A 24,054-nucleotide genomic window follows, 5' to 3' on the forward strand; every position below is an offset into this window, starting at 1 on the left:
ACAGCCACCAACTATGGATCAACATAAATAAAAATATTGTCCCTAGGGCAAAAATCTCTCACACAGCAGTCACACAACTCACAGAAAGTATGTGCCATGATATCCATCCCTCAAGGTATTCTCTATTACTGAATTAATGGCCATCGAGGCTCCAGAGAATTTAAGGCAAAAAAAAAAAAAAAATGGACTAAAGTCACAAATATTAGGCAGGGAGAGGTAAACTGTGATCTGAAGCACAGAAGAAAGAACTCACAAGTGAGATCATAGACCCACTGGAGTCTATGGGTAACTTGTGCAGATAATTGAAACTTTACTGGATTTTCAACTTCTTCACCTATCAAACTTTTACCATAGTTATAAAGTAGTAAAAATGGCTTATTTGAACATCATTTCCTCTCTTATGCTATTCTCTAAATAGGGAAATGGTTGAGAGCAGGAAACCAGTAGAGGATTCATAAATCTACTGAGGTTCTAAAGATCCATTTTGGGGATTACCCAAGATGGTGGAGTAGAAAGATGCATATACTCTAGCGCTTCCCCCACAGCCCACAAAATACCTGTGAAAAATGACTCTCAACAAATGCTAGAGCAGCAGAAGCCAGAGAACAACAGAGCTAAAGAGGTTTCCAGCCAAAGGTAACCTAGAAGGCCAACGGGAAAGGTCCATCTCTGAGTCCACTCCACTGAGTGGAGTGGAGCCCAGCTCTGGCTGTGCTGCACTGGAAGGAATAGGACCTGAATAGACCTCCGGGACAGAGTTCTCAGCAGGGAAGGTCCCAGATACCTCAACCCATAAGCAACAAAGAAAGCTCCAAAGGTCAGCGTGGGAGGGGCTTTCCCAACTGGGTGAGAGGAAAACAGGGTTCATCCAGCAATAGCCCCAGGCGACGGCAACAGCAGACTGCAGGCAGATATGGTGGCCAGGAAGCAACCTGGATCCACTGTCCAGGCTGCTCAGATTAAAGCCTCTGGCAGTAGGGAGCAGCTGATCTAAACCTCAGCCCTGAGTGACAGCCCTGGCCCCACTCAAAGCCCCAGGGGAAACTGAGCAGCTGAGTCAAATCTCAGCCTTAAACATAATACCAGGGAGAGGAAGGGCAATAGGACCATCCTCTTGACAAAGGATTCAGAAGTCAAGAATCTGGTTGGGAAAATGCCCAAAAAAGGGAAAAAAAAAAAGACCACAGAAGGTTACTTTCTTGGTGAACATGTATCTCCTCGCATCCTTTCAGATGAGGAAGAACAAGGCATACAGTCACAGGAAGTCAAGGCCCCTGCCTCCAAAGTGAACTTAAACTAGACTCAGGCAAAGAAGAGCTTGAAAAGTGAGTTAGCAGCTTGCTAAAGGAGAACCAAAAAAATGCTGAGGAAAATAACATCTTTAAAAAGAGGCTAACTCAATTGGACAAAAAGGTCCAAAAAGCCAATGAGGAGAGAAGGAGGCTATAAAAAGCTGAATTAGCCAAATGCAGGACAAGGTTCAAAAGCTCACTGAACAAAATAGTTCTTTGAAAGAGAGAATTGAGTTCAGGGAAGCTAATGACTATGACATAAACCAAGCAGTTAAAAAACAAAAACAAAAGTTTGAAAAAATAGAAGATAATGTGAAACATCTCACTGGAAAAACAACTGACCTGGAAAATAGATTCAGAAGAGACAATTTAAAAATTATGGGACTACATGAAAGCCATGATGAAAAAAGAGCCTAGATATTATCTTCCATGAAATTATCAGGGAAAACTGTCCTATATTCTAGAACCAGAGAGTAAAATAAATATTGAAAGAATCCACCTATCACCTCCTGAAAGAGATCCAAAAAGAGAAACTCCTAGGAACATCGTGGCCAAATTCCAGAGTTCCCAGTTCAAGGAGAAAATATTACAAGCATCTAGAAAGAAACAATTCAAGTATTGTGGAAATACAATCAGGATAACACAAGATCTAGCAGCTTCTACGTTAAGGGATTGAAGGGCATGGAATATTACATTCTAGAAGTCAAAGGAACTAGGACTAAAACCAAGAATCACCTACCCAGCAAAACTGAATATAATACTTCAGGGGAAAAAATGGTCATTCAATGAAATAGAGGACTTTCAAGCATTCTTGATGAAAAGACCAGAGCTGAAAAGAAAATTTGACCTTCAAACACAAGAATCAAGAAAAGCATGAAAAGGTAAACAGCAAAGAGAAATCAGAAGGGACTTACTAAAGTTGAACTGTTTACATTCCTACATGGAAAGGCAATATTTGTAACCCTTGAAACTTTTTTCAGTATCTGGGTAGTTGGTAGGATTACACACACACACACACACACACACACACACACACACACACACACACACACACACACACACTACAGGTTGTGTTGAATCAGAAGAGATGATATCCACAAAAAACCAAAAACAAAATAAAAATTAAGGCATGAGGGAGGGAAATACTGGGAGGAGAAAGGGAGAAATGGAATGGGGCAGGTTATAATTGATAAAAGAGATAAGAAAAATTTTGTTCAATGGAGGAGAAAAGGGAGAAGGGGAGAGGGGAAAAATGAAGCTACTCTCTCCACATATGGCTTAAGTAGGGAATAACATGCTCACTAAATTTGTTATGAATATCTATCATCTTACACTACAGGAAAGTAGGAGAGGAGGTGACAAGTGGGGTGAGGGGAATGATAGAAGGGAGGGCAAATGGGACAAGGGAGTAACTAGAAATAAACACTTTTGGGAAGGGTCAAGGTCAAATGAGGGAATTAAAAAAACAAGGGGTATAGAGTAGGACAGAGGGCAATATAGTTAGTATTACACAACACGATTATTATGGAAGTCTTTTGCAAAATGACACATATTTACTCTGTATTGAATTGCTTGCCTTCTCAGTGGGCATGGGTAGGGAGGGAGGGAGGGAGAGAAGTTTGAATTCAAAGTACTAGAAACGGATGTTGAGAATTATTATTGCATATAACCGGGAAATAAGAAACACAGGTAATGGGGTATAGAAATTTACCTTGCCCTACAAGAAAAGAGAGAAGATGGAGATAAGGGACGGGTGGGGTGTGATACAAGGGAGGGCACATTGAGGGAAGGAGTAATCAGAATGCAAGGTATTAGGGGGTGGGGGACGGGGACAGATGGGGAGAAAAATTGGATGTTACAAAGTGATGTAACAGCAATTAGTATTAAAACATTTGACTGAATTAATTACTGAGATTAAATCAGAGACATCTTTAGTTTGGGAAAAAGAATGTTAGTCTAAGTTTCCTAGAGGCAGGTAACTTCAGGTAAAATTTGGCAGTGATGGAAAAGTTAAGGTTTTAATAGTAAATTTGATTTTATGATTGTTATTTAATCAGGAACTAGAACATGTAGAGAAAGGCATGTAAGCCACTTAAGACTTGCCTCAAAAGATGTTCCTTAGCCAATGTGAAATTATAGTCATATCTGAAACCTGGTTATTGGAACTTGCTATTTTAAGATTCTATGGGACTATTAACTGACAGTTCTTCTGAGTCTAACTCCAGGTATGGATAGCAAGAAAGGTGGTCTGAGCCTCTAATCCATGATGCCAGTAAGCCTGTGAGATGCTGGTATGAACTGCAAAAGGTGATCCCATGGGAAGGATGGGAGAGCAGCTGTTCAGCGTGAGCTGAGGTAGGATTCTCCTGACTCAACTTCCCCACTGACACCTGGCAGACTTGAAGCCTGACTGAATGCAAGTTGACAATCTACTCCTGCCTGGAACTGACACGAAGTTGGGGAGATATTGTTTCCCTGCAATGTCCCTACTCTTAGTGGCAATTTCCTATAGTCAAAAGGTTTGTAAGCTTAATACCAGATCCATTAAATTATAGATTGTTGGTAGGGGAACATCCAAGGTTAAGTCTAAAATTAAGCTATTAGGCTTAGGACTTTAGACCAACAACAATAAGTGAGGGTCCTTTAATTGTTAGCAATAGTGTGGAGACAATTAGGTCAAGGGCTTGTGAAGTTAGCATACATAGTTATTATTTGTGTCTCAGTTGGTTAATGTTAAAAAAAAAAATTTGTTTGTGGTCTATATTGTAAATGCTTTAAAAGAAGTATCACCTGACCGAAGGTTGGAATTGTTTTATGTGATATGAACTGTGTTAAAAATGAAAAATAAAAAAAAATAAAGATCCATTTTGTAATCAATAGTAAAGTGATCCTTTGTAACATCAATAATATTGTTAGAGGTTGCTAATGGGAAGTGGATATTAATTCACAAAGTTGATGCTCAAAATCTAAAATAAAGAGCTCCACCTTATTTAGTGTGTTATTCCCATTCAGTCTTGCCTCTCAGACATAGAGACTGTGTGATCCTGGGCAAATCACTTAACCTCAGTTCTCTAGGCAACTAAGACTACAAATTGCAGAGAACATGTCAGAATCCAATGGTAAAAGAAACTTCCTCACTTGAGAGCCCCTTATACTACTAAGCTCCCTATTCCTATACTACCCTTTTCGGTAGCTAACAAAGTTAGTAGAACATGAATATTCTACTGTAAGAAAAAGAAGAATCAAAATTTATATGAAAATTTTAGGTCAAAGAGAAGATTCAAAATTCATCTTGAATGGATGGCTGAACTTTGTAATAGGCCAAATTCAAATTGATTACTATCCAAACTTGAAAACAGAAAAATGCTTTTCCAGGACTTTCCACAGTGTGAATATGTTTAAAATGATAAAAATCTTGCTAATCTGAAATTGTGTGTGTGGTGAAAATCAAGGTGAAATAAGGCCATTTTGTCTCTCTCAGCAGTACTTCATTTCCAACTTAATCTCAAGGTGCTTCTTTTTTTTCCACTACTTGGCATAAAATAGAATAAAATACATACAAGAGTCGTGTTTGCCAGTGTAATGAATTCAACTGAGAGCTCCTTGAAGAGAAAATTATCTATTTCCCCATTTAGCTCTATTCCATTTGACACAGGAATGAGGCAACTTACTAAAGTAAATATAAGGGGGAAAAAAAAAGAAGCGGTTGATGATAAATTTATGGTAAGTAAGTGGGTGTAGCTTACAATAAATGACAGAATACCCAAGGAGGTCAACTTGGGTTGAAATATTACCTGATTTTTAATAATTTCTTTTAAAGAATAGGTAAATTAATTGAAAGTCACATATACTTAAGTTATGGAATCTAAAGATAATAAAACATGATGCCTGAATTTAGGTTTATTATTCCTATTAACTACCTCCAATAGCACTCCAAGTACATTCAACTGGGAAAGAGTTATTTACAATATTCTCACACTTCAAGGGGTTGATGAGAAAGTAGGGATATATTTAGGGCAGTTTCTGAAACACAGAACATGTGGTCAACTTGTTTACAGTTTCAAAAGCTTCATGAGCTGTCACTAAAAATCAATCAATCAATCAAATACATATTCATGGCACTCTACCAAGTTAGAGAGGTATAATCTCTATCTCTGCCTTACAAGGAGAAGCTAAAATGTATTAGAATCAATTCATATATAGCTAGCTAGGCACTAGTCCTAATCTGTTAAAGCTTAAAACTGCAAGTAGACTTTACAGACACCCCGTATACAAGGATAAGGATTAGACGGGCGATTTCACTGGTGTAGAGAGCAGTGACAAAGCAAATCTGTTGATGCAAGTCAGTTCCTATTCTGCAAATTAGAGAGTTGTCTAGAGCTCTGAGAGGGTTAAGTGACTTGCTCAGGGTCAGAGAGCTAGTTTATATCTGTGGTGGGACTTGAACCTAGCCCTCCCTGGCTATGAAGCCAGCTCTCTATCCACTCTGCCATGCTTCCTCCATATAAATAGAAAATATAGAGAATAACTACAAGGTAGATGAGGAAGGGCACTGGGAATACAGAAGAGAGAAATCAGGAAAGGTTTCATACAAAAGATGGTTCTTGAACTGCATTTTAAAGAAAGAGGATACTGTGAGATGGAGCTGAGTTGAAGACACAAAGATAGAAGGTGGAGTGCCATATGTGAAGAACACAGAGAAAGTCAGTTTAGTTGAACGATGGAGTCAGAAAAGGAAGTAATGTACAACAAGGTTGGAAAGATATATTAGGTCCAACTTGTGAAGGCTGGGATTTTTTTTTTTTTTTTGCTTTCTGAAGAAGTTAATTTTTAATTGGTAAATACCATCTGAAGTTCCAAAAACATACAGTGATATCCAAATATATGAACAAGAACCAAAGAAAGAAACAAGCACAATAATAAGCAAGGACATTAAAAAAAAGGATAAACAACATAACAATACCAAATAAAAAAACATAATGAAACAAATAAAAAATTTCCCCCTGACCAAACAAAGTCAACAACACAAAAAAGTGAATGACTATTCAAACAACCAGCATTCTGTTATTCATAGTTTGGTAAAAAGAAAGAAAACTGCATATGAACTCTTTTTTAAAATTTTAGTTTTATTTTATTTTCAATTCTGAATTCTCTCTCCCATCTCTCTCCTACCCCCCTTCCCCATCCACTGAGAAATTATGAGAAGGGTTAAAAAATACACAGAGGATACTAACATTAAAAATGAAAAGGGGTGAACTCACCTCCAATGAGGAGGAAATTAAAACAATAATTAGAAACTACTTTGCCCAACTTTATGCCCACAAATTCGACAATCTAAACGAGATGGATGAATATTTTAAAAAATACAAATTGCCCAGATTAACAGAAGAGGAAGTTGAATACTTAAACAACCCCATCTCAGAAAAAGAAATTGAACAAGCCATCAATGAACTCCCTAGGAAAAAAATCTCCAGGGCCAGATGGATTCACAAGTGAATTCTATCAAACATTTAAAGAACAGTTAATTCCAATACTACATACACTATTCTTGAAAATTGGGGAAGAAGGAGTCCTCCCAAATTCTTTCTATGATACAAATATGGTTTTGATACCCAAACCAGGAAGAGACAAAACAGAGAAAGAAAATTATAGACCAATTTCCCTAATGAATATAGATGCAAAAATTTTAAATAAGATTTTAGCAAAACGAATACAGCATCTTATCACGAGATTAATACATTATGATCAGGTAGGATTCATACCAGGACTACAGGGCTGGTTCAATATTAGGAAAACTATTAGCATTATCGATCACATCAACAACAAAGCTAACAAAAACCACATGATTATCTCAATAGATGCAGAAAAAGCTTTTGACAAAATACAACATCCATTCCTACTAAAAACATTGGAGAACGTAGGAATAAAGGGAACTTTCCATAAAATAATAAGCAGTATCTATCTAAAACCTTCAGCAAGCATTATATGCAATGGGGATAAGCTAGATGCATTCCCAATAAGATCAGGGGTGAAACAAGGTTGTCCATTATCACCACTATTATTCAATATGGTACTAGAAATGTTAGCTGTAGCAATTAGACAAGATAAAGATATTCAAGGAATTAGAATAGCCAAAGAAGAAACTAAGTTATCACTCTTTGCAGATGATATGATGATTTACCTAGAGAATCCCAGAGATTCAAGTAAAAAATTACTTGAATTAATAAACAACTTTGGCAAAGTTGCAGGGTACAAAATAAACCCACACAAATCTTCTGCATTCCTATATATTAGCAACAAAGTTCAACAGCAAGAGATAGAAAGAGAAATCCCATTTAAAGTTAGGGTAGACAGTATAAAATACTTAGGAGTCTACCTGCCAAAACAAACCCAGGGACTATATGAACACAATTACAAGACACTTTTTGCACAAATAAAGTCAGATTTAAGTAAGTGGAAAAACATTAGTTGCTCATGGGTAGGCCGTGCTAATATAATAAAAATGACAATTCTACCCAAATTAATATACTTATTTAGTGCCATACCAATTAAACTATCAGACAATTACTTTCTAGAGCTGGATAAAATAATATCAAAATTCATTTGGAAAAACAAAAGGTCCAGAATATCAAAGGGACTAATGAAAAGAAATGCCTGGGAAGGTGGCCTAGCGCTACCAGACCTTAAACTGTACTATAAAGCAGCAATTATCAAAACCACTTGGTATTGGCTAAGAAACAGAGAGGTAGACAAGTGGAATAGACTTGGCACTCAAGATGCAGTAGGCAAGGAATATAGCAACCTTCTGTTTGATAAACCCAAGGACCCCAGCTTCTGGGATAAGAACTCATTGTTTGATAAAAATTGCTGGGAAAACTGGATAACAGTGTGGCGGAAATTAGGCATAGACCCATACCTGACACCGTACACAAGAATAAAGTCCAAATGGGTACAGGATTTAGGTATAAAGCTTGATACCATGAATAAACTGGAGAAGCAAGGAATAGTGTATTTATCAGATCTATGGAGAAGGGAAGAATTCTTTACTAAAGGAGAGATAGAATGCATTATGAAATGCAAAATGGATAACTGTGATTACATTAAACTGAGAAGTTTTTGCACAACCAAACCCAATGCAACCAAAATCCGGAGGGATGTAGTAAATTGGGAAAAAATTTTTACAGCTAAGCTCGGGGATAAAGGCCTCATTTCTAGAATATATAGAGAACTGACCCAAATGTATAATCATACAAGTCATTCCCCAATTGATAAATGGTCAAAGGATATGAACAGGCAATTTTCAGAGGAAGAAATTAAAGCTATCTATAATCATATGAAAAAATGCTCTAAATCACTATTGGTTAGAGAGATGCAAATCAAAACAACTCTGAGGTACCACATCACACCTATAAGATTGGCAAACATGACAGAACAAGAAAATGATAAATGCTGGAGAGGATGTGGGAGAGTTGGAACACTAATTCATTGTTGGTGGAGCTGCGAGCGCATCCAACCATTCTGGAGAGCAATTTGGAACTATGCCCAAAGGGCTACAAAAATGTGCATACCCTTTGACCCAGCAATATCGCTACTAGGACTATATCCCCAAGAGATCATAAAAATGGGAAAGGGTCCCACATGTACAAAAATATTTATAGCAGCACTCTATGTAGTTGCCAAAAACTGGAAGTCAGGAGGGTGTCCATCAATTGGGGAATGGCTGAATAAATTATGGTATATGAATGTAATGGAGTACTATTGTGCCATAAGAAATGATGAACAAGAAGACTTCAGAGAGGCCTGGAAGGACTTATATGACCTGATGCTGAGTGAAAGGAGCAGAACCAGGAGAACTTTATGCACAGCAACAACCACAGTGTGTGAGAGTTTTTTCTGGTAGACTTAGATTTTTGTAATAACACAAGAACTTCTGAAAAAAAAAAAAATCCCAATGGTGGACCTCAAGGCAAAATACCTTCCACACTCAGAGAGAGAAATATGGAAGTCACTCACATAATGTAGCCGATCATGTTTGTGTATGTGTATCTGTTTGTGTATCATGTTCTGATTTGTTATACGGATTCTTTCATTTATCTTAGTCTGACTACATAGCATGACTATAGTGAAAATATACTCAATAGGAAAGTATATGTAGAACCTATACAGAATTGTATGCAGTCGTGGGGAGGGAGGGAGGTAGTGGGGGGTGGGTGGGGAGGGATAAAATCGCAATTGTATGGCAGTGATTGTTAAACATTAAAAAAATAAAAAAATAAAAAAAAAATACACAGAGGAGTTAATCTTTTATCTTAGAGGCAACAAGGAATCACCAGAGCTTATTAAATAAGGGAGTGACACGGTCCAATTTGTGCTTAAGTAAAATTATTTTTGCAACTTTCTGCAGGATGGGTTGGAGTGGGGAAAAGACTTAAAGCAGGGAGACAAATTAAGAGGTCACAGCAATAGTCCAAACAAGAACTGGTAATAAGAATCCAAAGTGGGAGATCTTTGAGAAAAAAAGAGTAAGTTGGGTGCAACTTACAAGATATTATAGAGAAAGAAAGAGCAGAATTTGACAACTGAATGGATATGCAGGGGTTAGGGAAAGTAAAGATCAAATGAAATACTGAAGTTGTACACCTAGACAACTCAAAGCATAGTGTTGCCTTCAACAAAAATGAGGAAGTGTGGAAGAAGGGTAGGTGTTAGAAAGGCAATATAAGCTCTATATTGGTCACGCTGAGATCAAGGTGTTTCCAGAACATTCTATTTAAGATGTTCAGTAGACACTTGGTGATGTTGGACTGAAGCTCAAGATGTGGAAGCCTCCATAACGTGCTCACAGTGCTCAAACACAGCCTGTCTTAAAAAGGCCATAAAACCCAGACCTCCCCAGATGCGACCCCTGCACTTTGTCCTTGCCTAGAGAACTTACTACATAATGATGTTGTGTATCTAAGGGCCCAGAATTAGTTCTAATAGCTAAAATTTGCAGAGGCATATTTCAACTAAATGTAAAAAAGAATTTAGGTAGCGAATCTACTGTCCTTCAAAGTATTTAAGCAGAAAATCTCCCTGTAAAAAGGAAGATTATTACATTGGCAGTAAAGTTACACTACATGACTTCTCATGGCCTTTTCAGCTCTGGCTCCATTATACAATTATACAAATGTAGATATTTTATGTATTAGCTTTCTTAGGGTAGTGCCATACAGCTTCAGTAACTTAAATTATTCCCTAGTTCTTGCACAGTACCATTATCGTTATTTATGTGTATAGATGTCACTCATCAGTTAAATTTCTATGTGACTACTCATTTGATGACCTATCACAGTGTTCAAAACAAATTAAAGCACATTACAAATTTGTCATGGAATAGCAAGAGATGTCTGATAAAATTTGGATGAATTCAAAAAGATTTTTAAACATTTCCTCCCTCATAAGCAACTAAACTGTACCCTAACTCTTATCAGGGAAGCAACAATTGCAAATCTGGAACAGACATCCCAAGTCTCGTTTCCATGCACATAAAAGATATTTTTCAATACTGAATTTCATGGGAAAATCTGATACTTAAGAAACATTAATTTGTGGGGTTCAAGTGTGCAGAGCAATTTTGGATATGCCAACACAACATACATAAAATGTGTATTCTCAAGTTTAATCTATTATTAATATGCTTATTTAGTCTCTCAAAGCTTAGGGTACTTCAGGGCAGGAACTCTTATCACCTCTTTTGCCACTTCTATAGCATCCCAGTAAAACAAGTGTTGATTATTCAGTGAGGTAAACACAGTAATAAAGCCTTTCATTTATTAACACAATAGAATAAAGGAAAATCACTGCCTTATCACCAGAAGAGCTTTCTAGAGGACAAAAGGATCTTACAAGTTTTGAACAATTATAAGGCGATAACACGGGAGAACTGAGGAAGGGAAAAATATTCAAGACAAAACAAGAGTCCCACAGAATCAGAAATGAGTCCAATGGGTACTATATGTACATATAAGAATGGAAGTAAATAGGCTCCCACCAAAAGTATCATAAGATACCTTGGTGCATAATTAGATTTTCCCACACAATCTTTTAATTCCCCAGTTTTACCTTTTTCCAGTAAAGGAATGAAATCCGGTGCTCTTTCTCGGAAAACTCTCTGAGCATCCTCAGGTTTCATTAATACTTCCTTTGTCTGAACCAGCAAAAAATCTTTGCTAAGCATCTATTGAAAATAGAAATATTTAGATTTTAAAATAGCTACTAGATACTACTGAGTACCAAAATGTGCCTTTTCCTTTTAATGCTATTTTGTTATAAAATTGGTTAAGAAAAAGAAAAAAAAAGTTTCTCACCTCATCAATTAGTTTCCTGGCATTTGCAGTAGTATAATCACCAGCAAATAACACAGCCAAACAGGATTCATCACTAATCTTCCGCCTCTGACCCCAGGTTATTGGAACAATGCTCCTACTGGCATCTGTAGAAATTCGTACAGCTTTAAGCTCTTCAAGATCAGGTAGAGGAACAGAGTCCTGAACCACTGCATCCTCTGATAGAAGGCTCCAATTGTTTTCTCCTGACAGAGGTGTAAAGTCATGGACGTTACTCCAAGTGTTGTTAAAGATGCTCAATCCTGCATCTTTGAACTGAAAAGCTAGCTCAGGATAATAAAACTGAAAACAGCCAAACTTGATATTTGCCGAGGACTCAATAATGGGTTGTGTGGCACAACATAAGAAGACTTCTAGCTTTCTACAATCCCTAGTACGAAACTGCTGGCAGGCTACTATGCACTTGCAATCTCTGCAATTCCGGAAAAATACACTGCCTTTTACAGGTCCCAGAAAGATTCTGCAGTTTGTACAGTCATCAATGGTGATTGTAGCAGAGTGATCAAAGATGTAGATGTTGCAGTTCTCACAGTCTTGAATGACAAACTGCTGTCCTGCAACTTTCCCAGGTAAGCGACCTACTGTCTCATCCTTCAAGCCATTAAACATATAGTCTTTGGGATCAATCTGGAGGAACAAAACAAATGAAAAGTTTAAATTTTTAAATAATATAAAAAAAAAAAGTGGGGAACCAACGTTTAGTTCCCTTCTTTTTGTTTTAAGTATAAACAAACAAAAACTAAGCATATCAGTCCTACGACTGACCTCTAGTCTCTCACTTCCTAGGTCTATAAGCCACCTTTTGATTTGACTTGTCTCCACAGTCAAAGGATTTCCACTAGAATCCCTTCCCCCACCCCACATTCCACTGTATCTATCTCGCTGATCTCCAATCCGGAGTAACTCTCTCGGTCCATTTCTCATCTACTCAATAATAAGATCCCTTAGGGCAGGGACTATTGATTTTGTCTTTCTAGTTCCAGCACCCAGCCCACTGCCTTTTGCTTTAATAAATAATTTTTAAATTTGAGAGGCTGCTCAATGTTGCTAAAGAAAGTCACAAATATCATTATGATTGGATCCAATACAAGTTCTCTGCTACTCAATCCACAAGAATTTATCAAGTGCTAGGCACTATGCAATCCTCAATTCATCTCTTTCAATATATATATATTTTTAAGAATCTACAATAAGACCTGGGGGAAGATACTTCAATATCAATGAAGTGATGAAGGGGAAATAAATCAGTCTGTGTTCTCTTGGGAGTCTTATAATTCTGTAGATGAATACAATAAAAATAACTATAATACAAAATGTAATATGTATCAGTATAAACAAAGACCTAAAAACAGTCTAAAGAAGGAGACACCACGTGTAATTGAGGAAAACAAAGGGAAAAAACATAGACGAGGTACCATGTGAGCTGGATCTCAAATGTCAAGGAGAATTTCAATGAAAATGAGGAAAGAAGATAAAAATATTACTGGTATAAACAAAGACATGAAAGAAAGCTGTAAAGAGGGAGTGGGTAGTTCAATTTGACTGGTGCATAAAATATGGAGAAGGTGGTGTAATGACTTTTGAAAGGTGGGATGGTACCAGATTATGGAGAACCTTGAAAAATGGGCTAAGAAAAGTTTGGACTATGTTCTGTAGGCAATATGGAGCAAAATCAAAGCGAACAGGAGTGGCATGATTAGATCTTTGTATAAGCAAGATTAATCAAGCACCACCATGATTTCAACTTGCCAACATCCTATCACATTCCCTGTAACACCTGTTCTTAACCTCAAAACCCAACCCAGGCCCTTTTACTTTTACAAGGTAACTCGTGACTCCTGCTTTACTGAAAATGAAAACCTTTAGATATGATCTTCAAAATTTCTCTTCCCATTTTCACAAAAATTCCTTTTACAAAACTAACACCTTCCACCTGGTCTTTGACTCATCTTTCTCCTGTGGGTCTTCTCCTTCTCTTCTGTCTTCAAACATACTCTCTTATAAAAAAACAAAAACTCTTTCCTTCAAGCCAGTTAACATTTATCTCACGTCCTCCTTTTATCACCCTTCAAATGGGAGACCTTTAACTACTGGTTAAACGTAACTCTAATGTAACCATGCTCTCCCCCCATCACCAATAACCTTAGCCACAAAATTCAAAGTCTTTTTTCCTTCTTAAGCTATGTTGGGAGCAAGAAGAGGAACAATAAAAGAATAATATTATTTGAGATGGATGGGTCAAAAACGATAGAACTATTCATCTTCCAATTCTGCTTGCTTCCTCTACCAAGAATAATAATCTCTAAATTGGCTAAAGAGAGGAGAGTATGGTTGACAGGGAGGGTCTGAAACCTCCAAATGGATCAGGAGATAATCAGAGAGCAACTAAGCTACCTTTCATGAACGGAAGCAACCTGGTCCCAGAAAACTCCATTCAGGATACTAAAATAAATCTGGGATGTTTTACTGCCTTCCTCTGTGCTCTTTAAGGATCAGAGATGGAAATATATTAATTTTCAAGAAGAAGGCAGGTCTTTATAGGCCAATAAGTTTAATAATGATTCTTAGAAATTAAGAGAATATATTATTTTAAAGAATGAATACTTAAAAAATAAAGAGGTAATCACTAGGAGCTAGCACAGGCTCTTTTTTGAAAGAGTTGATAGAATGGAAGATTAGAAAAAGCCTATAATCATTCTCCAATAGTAAGAATGACATTTATATACAGCAGGGGCTCTTAACCTTGGATATGTGGGCTTTTAAAAATATTTTTATATAGTATTTCAATGTAACTGGCTTCCTTTCTAGTCCTAGGTATTTTGTTTTATATGTTTAAAAACAATATTCTGTGAAGTGGAACATAGGTTTCACCAGACTGCCAAAGGAGTTCATGACAGCATAAAAAAGGTTAAGAACTCCTGATCTAGTGCTTTAAGATTTTCAAAGATTTTTTATCACACTTGCTCCTTACAATAAGCCTCTAAGGGTAACTGCTATCATCATATCCATTTTAAAGATTCTATAACTGGCAAAGAGAGACTAAGTGACTTGTTTGTGGTCACACTGAAAATAAATGTCTGAACTCAACACCTCCTGATTTCACGTTTAACACTTTACCACTACAGTACATAGCTAGCTGTGCTTCTGCTTAATTCCACAGTGTAATAAGATGCAAATGAGATTTCATCTTGTAGGCAAAATAGCAAAAAGGAAAAGAAAAAGAAAAAGAGAAAAAATCAGGCAAAATACCTAATATGGATGAAATTAAGGAATAACTTAAAGAGTGGTTATTAGTGGATCAATGTTTAATCTAAGAAGTTTCAGTAAGTCTTTGGCATCCTTGACAGTCATAGATCTAGAGGCCTTCAGAGGTCATTTAGTCCACAGACATACACATCTTCACAAGAAGATGAGGCAGAAAAAGGTTAAATGAGTTGCCCAAAGACATATCAATAATAAGGATAGAAAGTGGAAAAAATTTTAAAATAAATTTTTGTCATTGCCTTCTTTTTTTCATTTTACATTACCCTAGTTATCCCTGTACCCTTCTTCCCCCACTTGCCAGAGAGCCAATCTATTAATAAACAGCGTTTTTTAAAGTTTAAAAAAATAGAAAAGAAAAAAAACACACCGCTGATCAATACACTGAAAAAGTCTAAAAACATGTGCAATGTGAAATGCCTGTGGATCCACCTCCACAAAGAGGGTGTGTCTTCTTGTGTTTCTTCTTTTGAGTCCTGCTTAACCTTTATCATTTTGTTTCACTTGTATGTTTCGGTATGTGGTTGTTCTTTCCATCAGATTGTTGTAGTTACTATGTATACTGTTTGGGGATGTTTTTGGTTTTCGTTTTGCTTTTGGCTCTGCACACTTCCCTCTGCATTAATTCATGTAGATCTTTCCATGCTTCTCTGTATTCAATCACATACATCATTTCTTACAGCACAGTAATATCCCATTACAATTTGTTTAGCCATTTACAATCTATGGGCATCTATCTTGCTTCCATTTCTTTGCTATCAACAAAGTGCTGTTACAAATTGTGTATATGAGAACTTTTTTTTTATTGATGGCTTACCAGGATTAGAGTATTTCCTTCAAAGAACAGTGGCATTTTAGTTACTTTATTTGCAAAATTCTAAATTGCTTTCCAAAATGGATGCACCATTTCACAGCTCCACCAACAATGTATTCATGTGCATATCATTCCATGGCCCCTCCAACACTGTCTGATGCCACTGTTTGGTCATCTCTGCCAATTTGCATGGCATGAGGTAAAACCTCAGAGTTGTTTTAATTGCAATTAATAGTAACAGCTATCATTTCTATAGTACTATGTCCTAGGCACTGCACAATTGAGATAATAATTACATAATAATATCATTTGATCCTCACAACAGCACTGGGAGGTAGGTTACTACCCCCTATTTTACAGATGAGGAAACTGAGGCAAAGAGAGGTTTAAGTGACTTGCCCAGGATTACACAGCTCACAAGTGTCTGAGCCTGGATTTGAACTCAAATGGTCCTGACTCCAGGCCCAGTGCTCTATCCACTGTGCCACCTAGCTGCTCCAATGTGATTTGTAGCATTTTTTCATGTGGTTACAAATACTTTACAATTCTTCCTTTGAGAATTGTTTGTTCAGATGCTTTGACCATTTACCTATTGGATAATGGTCATACATATCTAGATGTAGACATATCTGTATAAATTGTTCATTTATCTTAGATACAAAACACTCGGCAGAGAAATTAGATACAAAAATTCTTTTTCCCCAATCAGCTGTTTCCTTTTTTATCCTAGGTGCATTAATTTTTGTCCATGCAGAAGCTTTTTAGTTTCATGTAATCAAAATTGTCTATTTTATCTCTTTAAACTGCCTCTATCTTTTGCTTGGTTAGGAACGCATTGCCTACTTGCAGCTGTGAGAAGTATATGATCTGTTTATCTTATCTGTTTAACTTACAACTTTTGGGGTACAATTCAACCATGCTAGAAAACAATTTTGAACTATGTCCCCAAAACTATAAAATTGTGCATACCCTTTGATCTTGTAATATCACTACTAAGTCTATTCCCCAAAGAGAGTAAAGAAAGAGGAAAAGGACTCATATGTACAAAATTATTTATAGTGGTTCTTTTTGTGGTGGCAAAAAATTGGAAAGTGAGGGGATACTCATCAATTAGAGAATGGCTGAATACATTATATGAAATGGAATATTACTGTGTTATAAGAAATGATGGAAAGAAACCTAGGAACACCTAGATGAACTGAGAAAAAGTAAACTAAGCAGAAATCAGGAAAACAATCTAAACAGTAACAGCAAACCTGTAAAGATACTTTCAAAGATGTAGTAAATCTGAGCGACACAATGACGCACAATTCCAAAGAACTGAAGGAAAAATGCTATCCATCTCTAGATGGAGAACTTGATGGACTCAGAGTGCATACTGAAGCATATGTTTTTCTTTCTCTTACCTTTTTTTTTGGAGGGGGGGGAATGAAACATTGTTAATGTAGAAATATGTTTTGTATAACTATATATGTAAAGGGTTTTATTTTTCTTGCCTTCTCAAAAGGTAGGGCACTGTGAAGGAGAAAATTTGGAAATTTTTTTTTAATTTTTAAGGACATGCTAAAAAAAAAAAAAAAAAAGATCCTAAGGCTAATCTGGTGATGAGCTCTTCTGTACTTAGCTTGACGTGGAATCCACAATCAAACTTAACAAGTCATTGTTCAAAGTTTGTCTAGATTGACAGGAACCATGAGAATTTTTTTTCCCCACTAGTATAACCTTTCAGAACCCAGGGACAACTCCATAAAGCATCAGAATGGAATTTTAGAAGAAGTGTATGAATATTTTTAATGTACCTCTTATAATGGAGTCACACACATAATTTTTCCTTCATATTTCTCTTAGCTATCTTACATGTGCTTTAAAAAAAACCACAACAGGCCTATAATACTCCTTAAGCCCCAGAAATAGAATCCAACACAACATAAGAACAGATCCTGTTTACAAATCAAAATCTTATGATCCTAATTATGAAATACAATGTAACAACATCTCTAATTCATGGACAAGAAAGACACTAACAAGTCAGGTGATCCGATCATGTTACATACTAACTCAATCTGATTCTAACCTTAACTCAAAAGTCTAAATTTAAGTCCAAAGCCAACTTTAGTTAAATTTTACATACATGCATATGCATGTTCTTATTTATAGAGGTTGTGTATTGTATGTGTGCAGTTGAACAAGGATCTTCACAAGTCCTGATCAGTTAACTTCTCTCCTTGGTACGCATTGCACTCTGCTAGTACACAATTGCTCCACATTTTCAGTTTTTACCTGAAGAGGATTTTGGACTATTTCTCAAGAATAACCATAAACAGTTTCTATAATTAATCTTATTAGTTTTAGGTGTTTCAAATAAAAAGATAAATATATGCAAGTGTATGTGTATATCCATGCACACGTAAACATACAAAACATATAACTGGGTAGTGTGTATGTGCTCACACACTTCTAAATCCCAGTGGATGAGCCATAATTACTAATCTAGTCAGAGTTAATATTCAACAATGTTCAATCTGTAGTACTACAGTACAGCAAACATTGTTCATGCCTGTCACTATTTAATGATCTTTTATTAATATATCTATTAATGAAAATGATGTGTTCAGAGAAAGTACACCATTTTCAGAAACTTTACAATCAGAAGTAAAAAATCTGATAAGCAGTGGAAACAATAACTTCCAAGAAACAGAAAATGGTTTTTGGTATGAATACATATTTTTAAAAATAAGACTACAGGTGTGATGGATAAAAGGTGGCCTTTAATGTAAAAAGTCTACAGCCCAAGCTGTAACACCTTCCCCCCCATCCCTATCTGGAATGCCCTCCTTACCTAAATCCAACCTTTCTCTCAAGGCACAATTCAAGTCTCCCCCACCCCCCAACTTTCTGAAACTGCTCTGATCTATACTGATCTCTCTCATCTCTGACTTCCTATAGCATTTATAGCACACACCCCTAAATGCTACCACTTGACTGCTTTCCCTCCTTACAATATCTTTTATTTCTTAAACTCTGATGGCAAAGATTACGACTACTGGATTCCCTATTTCACAGAGATGCTCTAAGTATCAACATCTATACACGTAACAGCACAGTTAAAAAAAGTTATTAACAGGTGCAAGAAAGCATTATTTTTTTTTTATTTTGTAATCCACGTAACACTTAGCTCAGTGCTAGGTGCATAACAGGTACTCCTTACCAAATAAATACATTATGCAAAAATTTTTGTTTTAAGTGAAAGAGGATTTAATTTATACTTTTTAAAAACACAAAAAGGTCCTATCCACATCTGTAATACAGATCAAAGTAATCTTTTCCAATTCTTCCCTCTTACTTTTCAAGCTATCAAATAAACCATTAGTTCAGATTTATCATTAAGAACTGGAAGGTTTCCACTCCAATTATTTTTGTTCTATATATTCTGCCTCCTGCACAGATGTACTCTGTAAAAGAATAAGTGAAGTATTTGTTTCCAAGGTTCCAGTAACAACCACTAAAAACAATAGCAAAAAATAAGGTCTGCTTCCAATACTTCCACTTTATATTAGAAGTTACTTACAACTGAGATCAAATCTTCATTGGCCCATTCTAGCTCAAGAGCTCATGCTGGTAAGGATAGCAGAAGTTTGTAATTAAAGAAAAATTTGCTAAAAAGAAATACTTTCCTTCACTAAATCTGTATGTCAGCCAGTTGTAAATTGCAAAGGTATGCAAAAATTGCAGCATACAAAGTTACATTTAAAAAAAAAAGCAATTTCAAGCTGTGAAACGTCACGGCACCCAAAAATGTATATGACTCAATGCTTAAAATCAGTTATTGTGAGAGGCAATGTGGTATTAGTGGAAAGAGGACTAAATATGAAGTAACAGGACACAGGTATGAATTGACCTTCTGACGTTTTACATGAACCTGCATGACCATGCACAAGTCACTTAACCTGTCAGCACCTCAGTCTCATCTATAAAATGAAGAGGTGGTACTAGGTAGATGACTTCCTAAGGTCTTTCTGGTTCTAAATCTATTGTCCTATGATCCATTTGACAAAATTGTAATACATCAACATGAAGAATTTTTATTTAATATAAATGGATTTTCAAAAGGAACCCAATTTCTTATAATTTACAGACATTTAGTCCAGTATACAGTGGGATTTCTCTAAATAGTCTAACACAGCTAGCTATTCAACAGCTTTTCCGATTAGATTTTACCTTTTGTGCAAATTGCATGAATTTCTTTACTCAATAGTTCAGAAAAAGAGGTCGAACATCTCAGACTTCTGACATAAATGAACTCAAAATACTTTGGAGATTAAACATTTTAAGCTACCAAACTTATATAAAAGAAAATTTAAAGAGATTTAGTTCAGTATTTCCAAAAGCTAGGAGTTATAGTCCCCAAACACCTTTTATATGCTATATAGCACCAACTAGTATTATGAAGCAATGAATAGATTTCCATGGCAACCACAACACTGTGATAAGTCTCTGAGCTAAGACAATTATATTTTTAAACAAACAAAAAAAGATACAACTGTACTCTTTTGGGATTCATCCCTGCCCTTTCCCTTCGATGACCTAAACTCTAAAAGAGTATTACATTAAACTATTATGCAATTCAAATTTCTTTCTGAACAGGTTGAACAGTTAGCAATAACTTTCCTTCTTATTAAGACAAATACGGGAATTTAGATGACCTAATAGCTTTCACTAAGTCATCTGCAAGTCCTCCTTTCCCAACATAACCAATTGCCTAATGCTGTCATACCTACATTCCAATCACTCTTTCATCTAGCTCCTTTATATTTCGAGTTCTAACTCCTCATTCTCTCTCTCCTAGACTATTGCAATATTCTCCTAATTGTCCTCCAAACAGACACATTTTCCCTCTCTCCTTGATCACTGCAATCCTAGTCTGTAGTGCTTTTCCAATTCAGACCTTACAATGCACTTTGATTTCCACCTCTGTAAGACATTTAACATGTATACATGCAGAGGGCTGATCAAAGCAGCCTAGTAAAAAGAACCATAAAATTTAAGAGTTGGAATGGACCTCAGAAGCCACCAAGTCTAACCCACTATTCCTATAAGGAATCTTCATTACCACATCCCAACAAGTGGTCCTCTAGGCTCTGCCTGAAGACCTCCAAGGAGGGAGAATTTACCACCTATATAGAAAGACACTCCATTTCAGGACATCTCTATGTGTTAAAGTTGTTTTCTGGTGGGTTTTTTTCCCCTGATATCAAGCCTAAATGTGCCCCTTTGCAACTTTCACCAATACTCCTAGCTCTGCCTATAGAGTCAAACAGAATGTAGCAAAGGTGGTGTAGTACAATTGAAAGAGTGCTGGATTTGGAGTCAGACAACCTGGGTAGGGTGTTTCCTCGTCTATAAACTGAAGGGATTGGACTAGATCACCTCTGAGGTCACTTCCAATTCTAAATCTACCGCTTTTCCCATACCACAGTCCATCAAACTATCTGAAAACAGCTCTACACAGTCTTCTTTTCTCCAGAAAGTAATGATCCCTCCCTCAGCTGATCCTCATGGCTGCCTTCTACCCACTCTCAGTTTATCAACACAAAACTGAACACAATGCTCCAGATGAGGTCTGATGAGGACACAGTATGGAAGGATTATCATCTCCTTATTTCTGGAAGTAATATCTTAATGTAGTTCAACATAATGAGTTTTGGGGGCTAGCATTTCATACTACTGACTCACCCTGAGCTTAAAGTTCATCAAACCCCTAGATCTTTTTCAAATAAAATGTTTAACTGTATTGTACTTGTGAAGGTGATTTTCTGTATCTAAGTAAAGACTTCTGCTGTTATTCAATTGTGTTGAGTTTTCTTGACAAAGATACTGGAATGGTTTGTCATTTCTCTCTCCAGTTCATTTGACAGATGAGGAAACTGAAGCAAACAGTAAAGTGCCTTACTCAGGGTCACACACCTAGTATGTGTCTGAAGCTGGATTTTGAACTCAAGAAGACTGACTCTCCAGGTCTGGTGCCCTATCCATTGCACCACCTACATTTATTTACTCTCTACTCAACTTCATTTTACTAAATTCTGCACAATGCTCTGTAAGTGGAATCTGCAAATTATATTGGAAATGTCTTTACCCAAGTCACTGATAAAATGCTGCAAAGGTACATGGTCAAGCACAGATCTCTTGAGGCACTTCACTGAAAACATGCCATATTGACAGTGAACCAATTACACCTCTGAGCTCAGCCACCCAATAGTTCTGATATACCTGATTGTATTACTCTAATCTGTATCTCTCCCTCATCACAAGAATAGTAAGAACTACTTCACCAAAGCTTTACAAAAATATAAACTACAGCATCTACGAGGTTAGCAATCCTCTCCTATCCCTAAAAGGGAAATAACAATCCGGCATGAATTGTTCTTGACAATTCATAATTACCATTTCTCTCTGTAGATGCTTGCCAACCATCTCAAATATCGGTTATAGAATTTTTCAGGAAAATCCACAATATTATACTGACTCTAACTTTATTGATAATATCAACATTTCTAAGGAGCTCAGAGGTTTGCAAAGCACTTGATGTATATTATCTCATTTGAACTAAACACTGTGAGATAAGTGCTTTTAACACTCCAATTTTGCATATCAGGAAAATGAGGCCCAAAGAAAACAAATAATTTGCCCAGGGTCATAACTGTTAAGTGTCTGAGGCAGAGTTTAAAACCAAGAATTCTGACTCCAAGTCCAGGAGTTTATCCACTACTAAATCTAACTAACTTGCCTATACTTTATAGACTATTTTCTTCTCTTTTTTTTGAAAACCAGGACATTTTCCCTTTTTTACTCTTGTGGTGCTTTTCTTGTTTTCCATGAGCTTTCAAATATTGCTGACATCAGCTCAAAAATAATGTCTCCCAGTTCTTTCAGTACATAAAGATATAATTAATCTGGGCCAAGTGACTTCAACTCGTAGGCAGCCAACTACTCTTCATATCTCCTTACTTATCTTGGATATCAATTCTGTTAAAGATTTTTATTGTCATTTACAGTGGAAAAGTGGTTAACCTTCTCCAAGAAAACAGAAGCAAAATAAGAATTAAGTAGCCCTGATTTTTCTCCATTGTCATTTATTCCATCAACCCCAAGTAAAGAAGCAACCTCTCCTTTGATCATCCATTCCCTGAGCACAGAAAAAAGAAAACCATGACTCTTTTTAGTGTCCTTAGCTTCCTTCACAAAACTCAAGTCATTCTAAGTATTCAAAGAATTTTGTCATACTCTTATATTCATCTTTTGTTGTTCTACCTTGTTTCTGTCTTCTGAAGGAATGAACATGTTTGGAATGGTGCATTTGGGGGTTTTTACTATTGTTCTCCCAAAGAGGCTGACATGAATGAATGAAAAAATATTTATTAAGCACTATGTGCCAAGTAGCGTGCTAAGTCCTGGGAATAAATACTCCAAAAATGAAGTAGCATGGTGTAATGAATTTTGTTGTTCAGCCATTTTTTCTATTATGTCTCACTCTGTGACCTCACTTTGAGGTTTTCTTGGCAAAGATATTGGAGTGGTTTGCCATTCCCTTCTCTAGCTCATCTGACAAATAAGGAAACTGAAGTAAATAGGGTTAAGGGATTTGCCCAAAGCCACACAGCTATTAAGTGACTGAGGCCAAATCAGAACTCAGGAATACGAGTCTTCCTGACTTTAGGGCTGGCACTCTATCCACTGTGCCATCTAGCTGCCCTAGCTATGTACTGAATAGAACACTATATTTGGAAGTTGAGATGTGGGCTAAAATCCCACCTGACATTTACTAAATATCACATTAGACAAGTTACTTGTCCTAATAGGAGGAAGATGGACTCAATGAACTTTAAGATCCATTTCTATTCTTAACTGATCATCCCTGACCATAAGAAGCATATTCTAAGAACAATAAATACAGCAGTGTCCAGGGAAGGGAGTTTTGGTCTGCAAGGACAGATAGTAAGTTGATCAACAAGGCAGTTAACTGACATAGCCTTTCCAAAAGCAATACTACTGCTGATTTGATCTGAAGGCAGGGTTGGGGAGGAGAATTGGGGGCGAGAGGGGGAGGAGATAAGACCACATAGGAAGTGTCAGGGCAAAAGGCAAGATGGCTTACTTAGGTGTGTATCAGACTGCTCTAGGGCCAGTGAGATACAGAAGGCTATGCATATTTGCATTCACATAGATGACTCAAGCACAGCCATCACAGCACAGGAGGAGTTCAAAAGCTGAATAAATTAATTTCCTCAGAGATTCCAGG

General features: G+C 36.6%; 1 protein-coding gene across 5 annotated transcripts in view; it reads right to left on the minus strand.

The window, feature by feature from the left end:
- Positions 1-24,054, minus strand: part of RP2 (RP2 activator of ARL3 GTPase) — a 76,455-nt gene that overhangs the window by 39,503 nt on the left and 12,898 nt on the right. For 4 of the 5 annotated variants that reach the window (XR_011968149.1, XR_011968150.1, XM_072614547.1 and 1 more), the window contains exons 2-3: positions 11,642-12,307; positions 11,397-11,511 (exon numbers count right to left, since the gene is read on the minus strand). Coding sequence is in view for 3 of the 5 variants with exons in the window: in XM_072614547.1 (XP_072470648.1) it covers positions 11,397-11,511; positions 11,642-12,307 (781 nt within the window). In the remaining 2 variants the exon portion in view is untranslated. Of the gene's footprint in view, positions 1-11,396; positions 11,512-11,641; positions 12,308-19,973; positions 20,158-24,054 lie in introns of those variants that run through there. The other variant, XM_072614545.1, reaches the window with a different exon arrangement.

This window comes from Notamacropus eugenii, chromosome 5, assembly GCF_028372415.1.
Source record: "Notamacropus eugenii isolate mMacEug1 chromosome 5, mMacEug1.pri_v2, whole genome shotgun sequence".
Taxonomy (NCBI): domain Eukaryota; kingdom Metazoa; phylum Chordata; class Mammalia; order Diprotodontia; family Macropodidae; genus Notamacropus; species Notamacropus eugenii.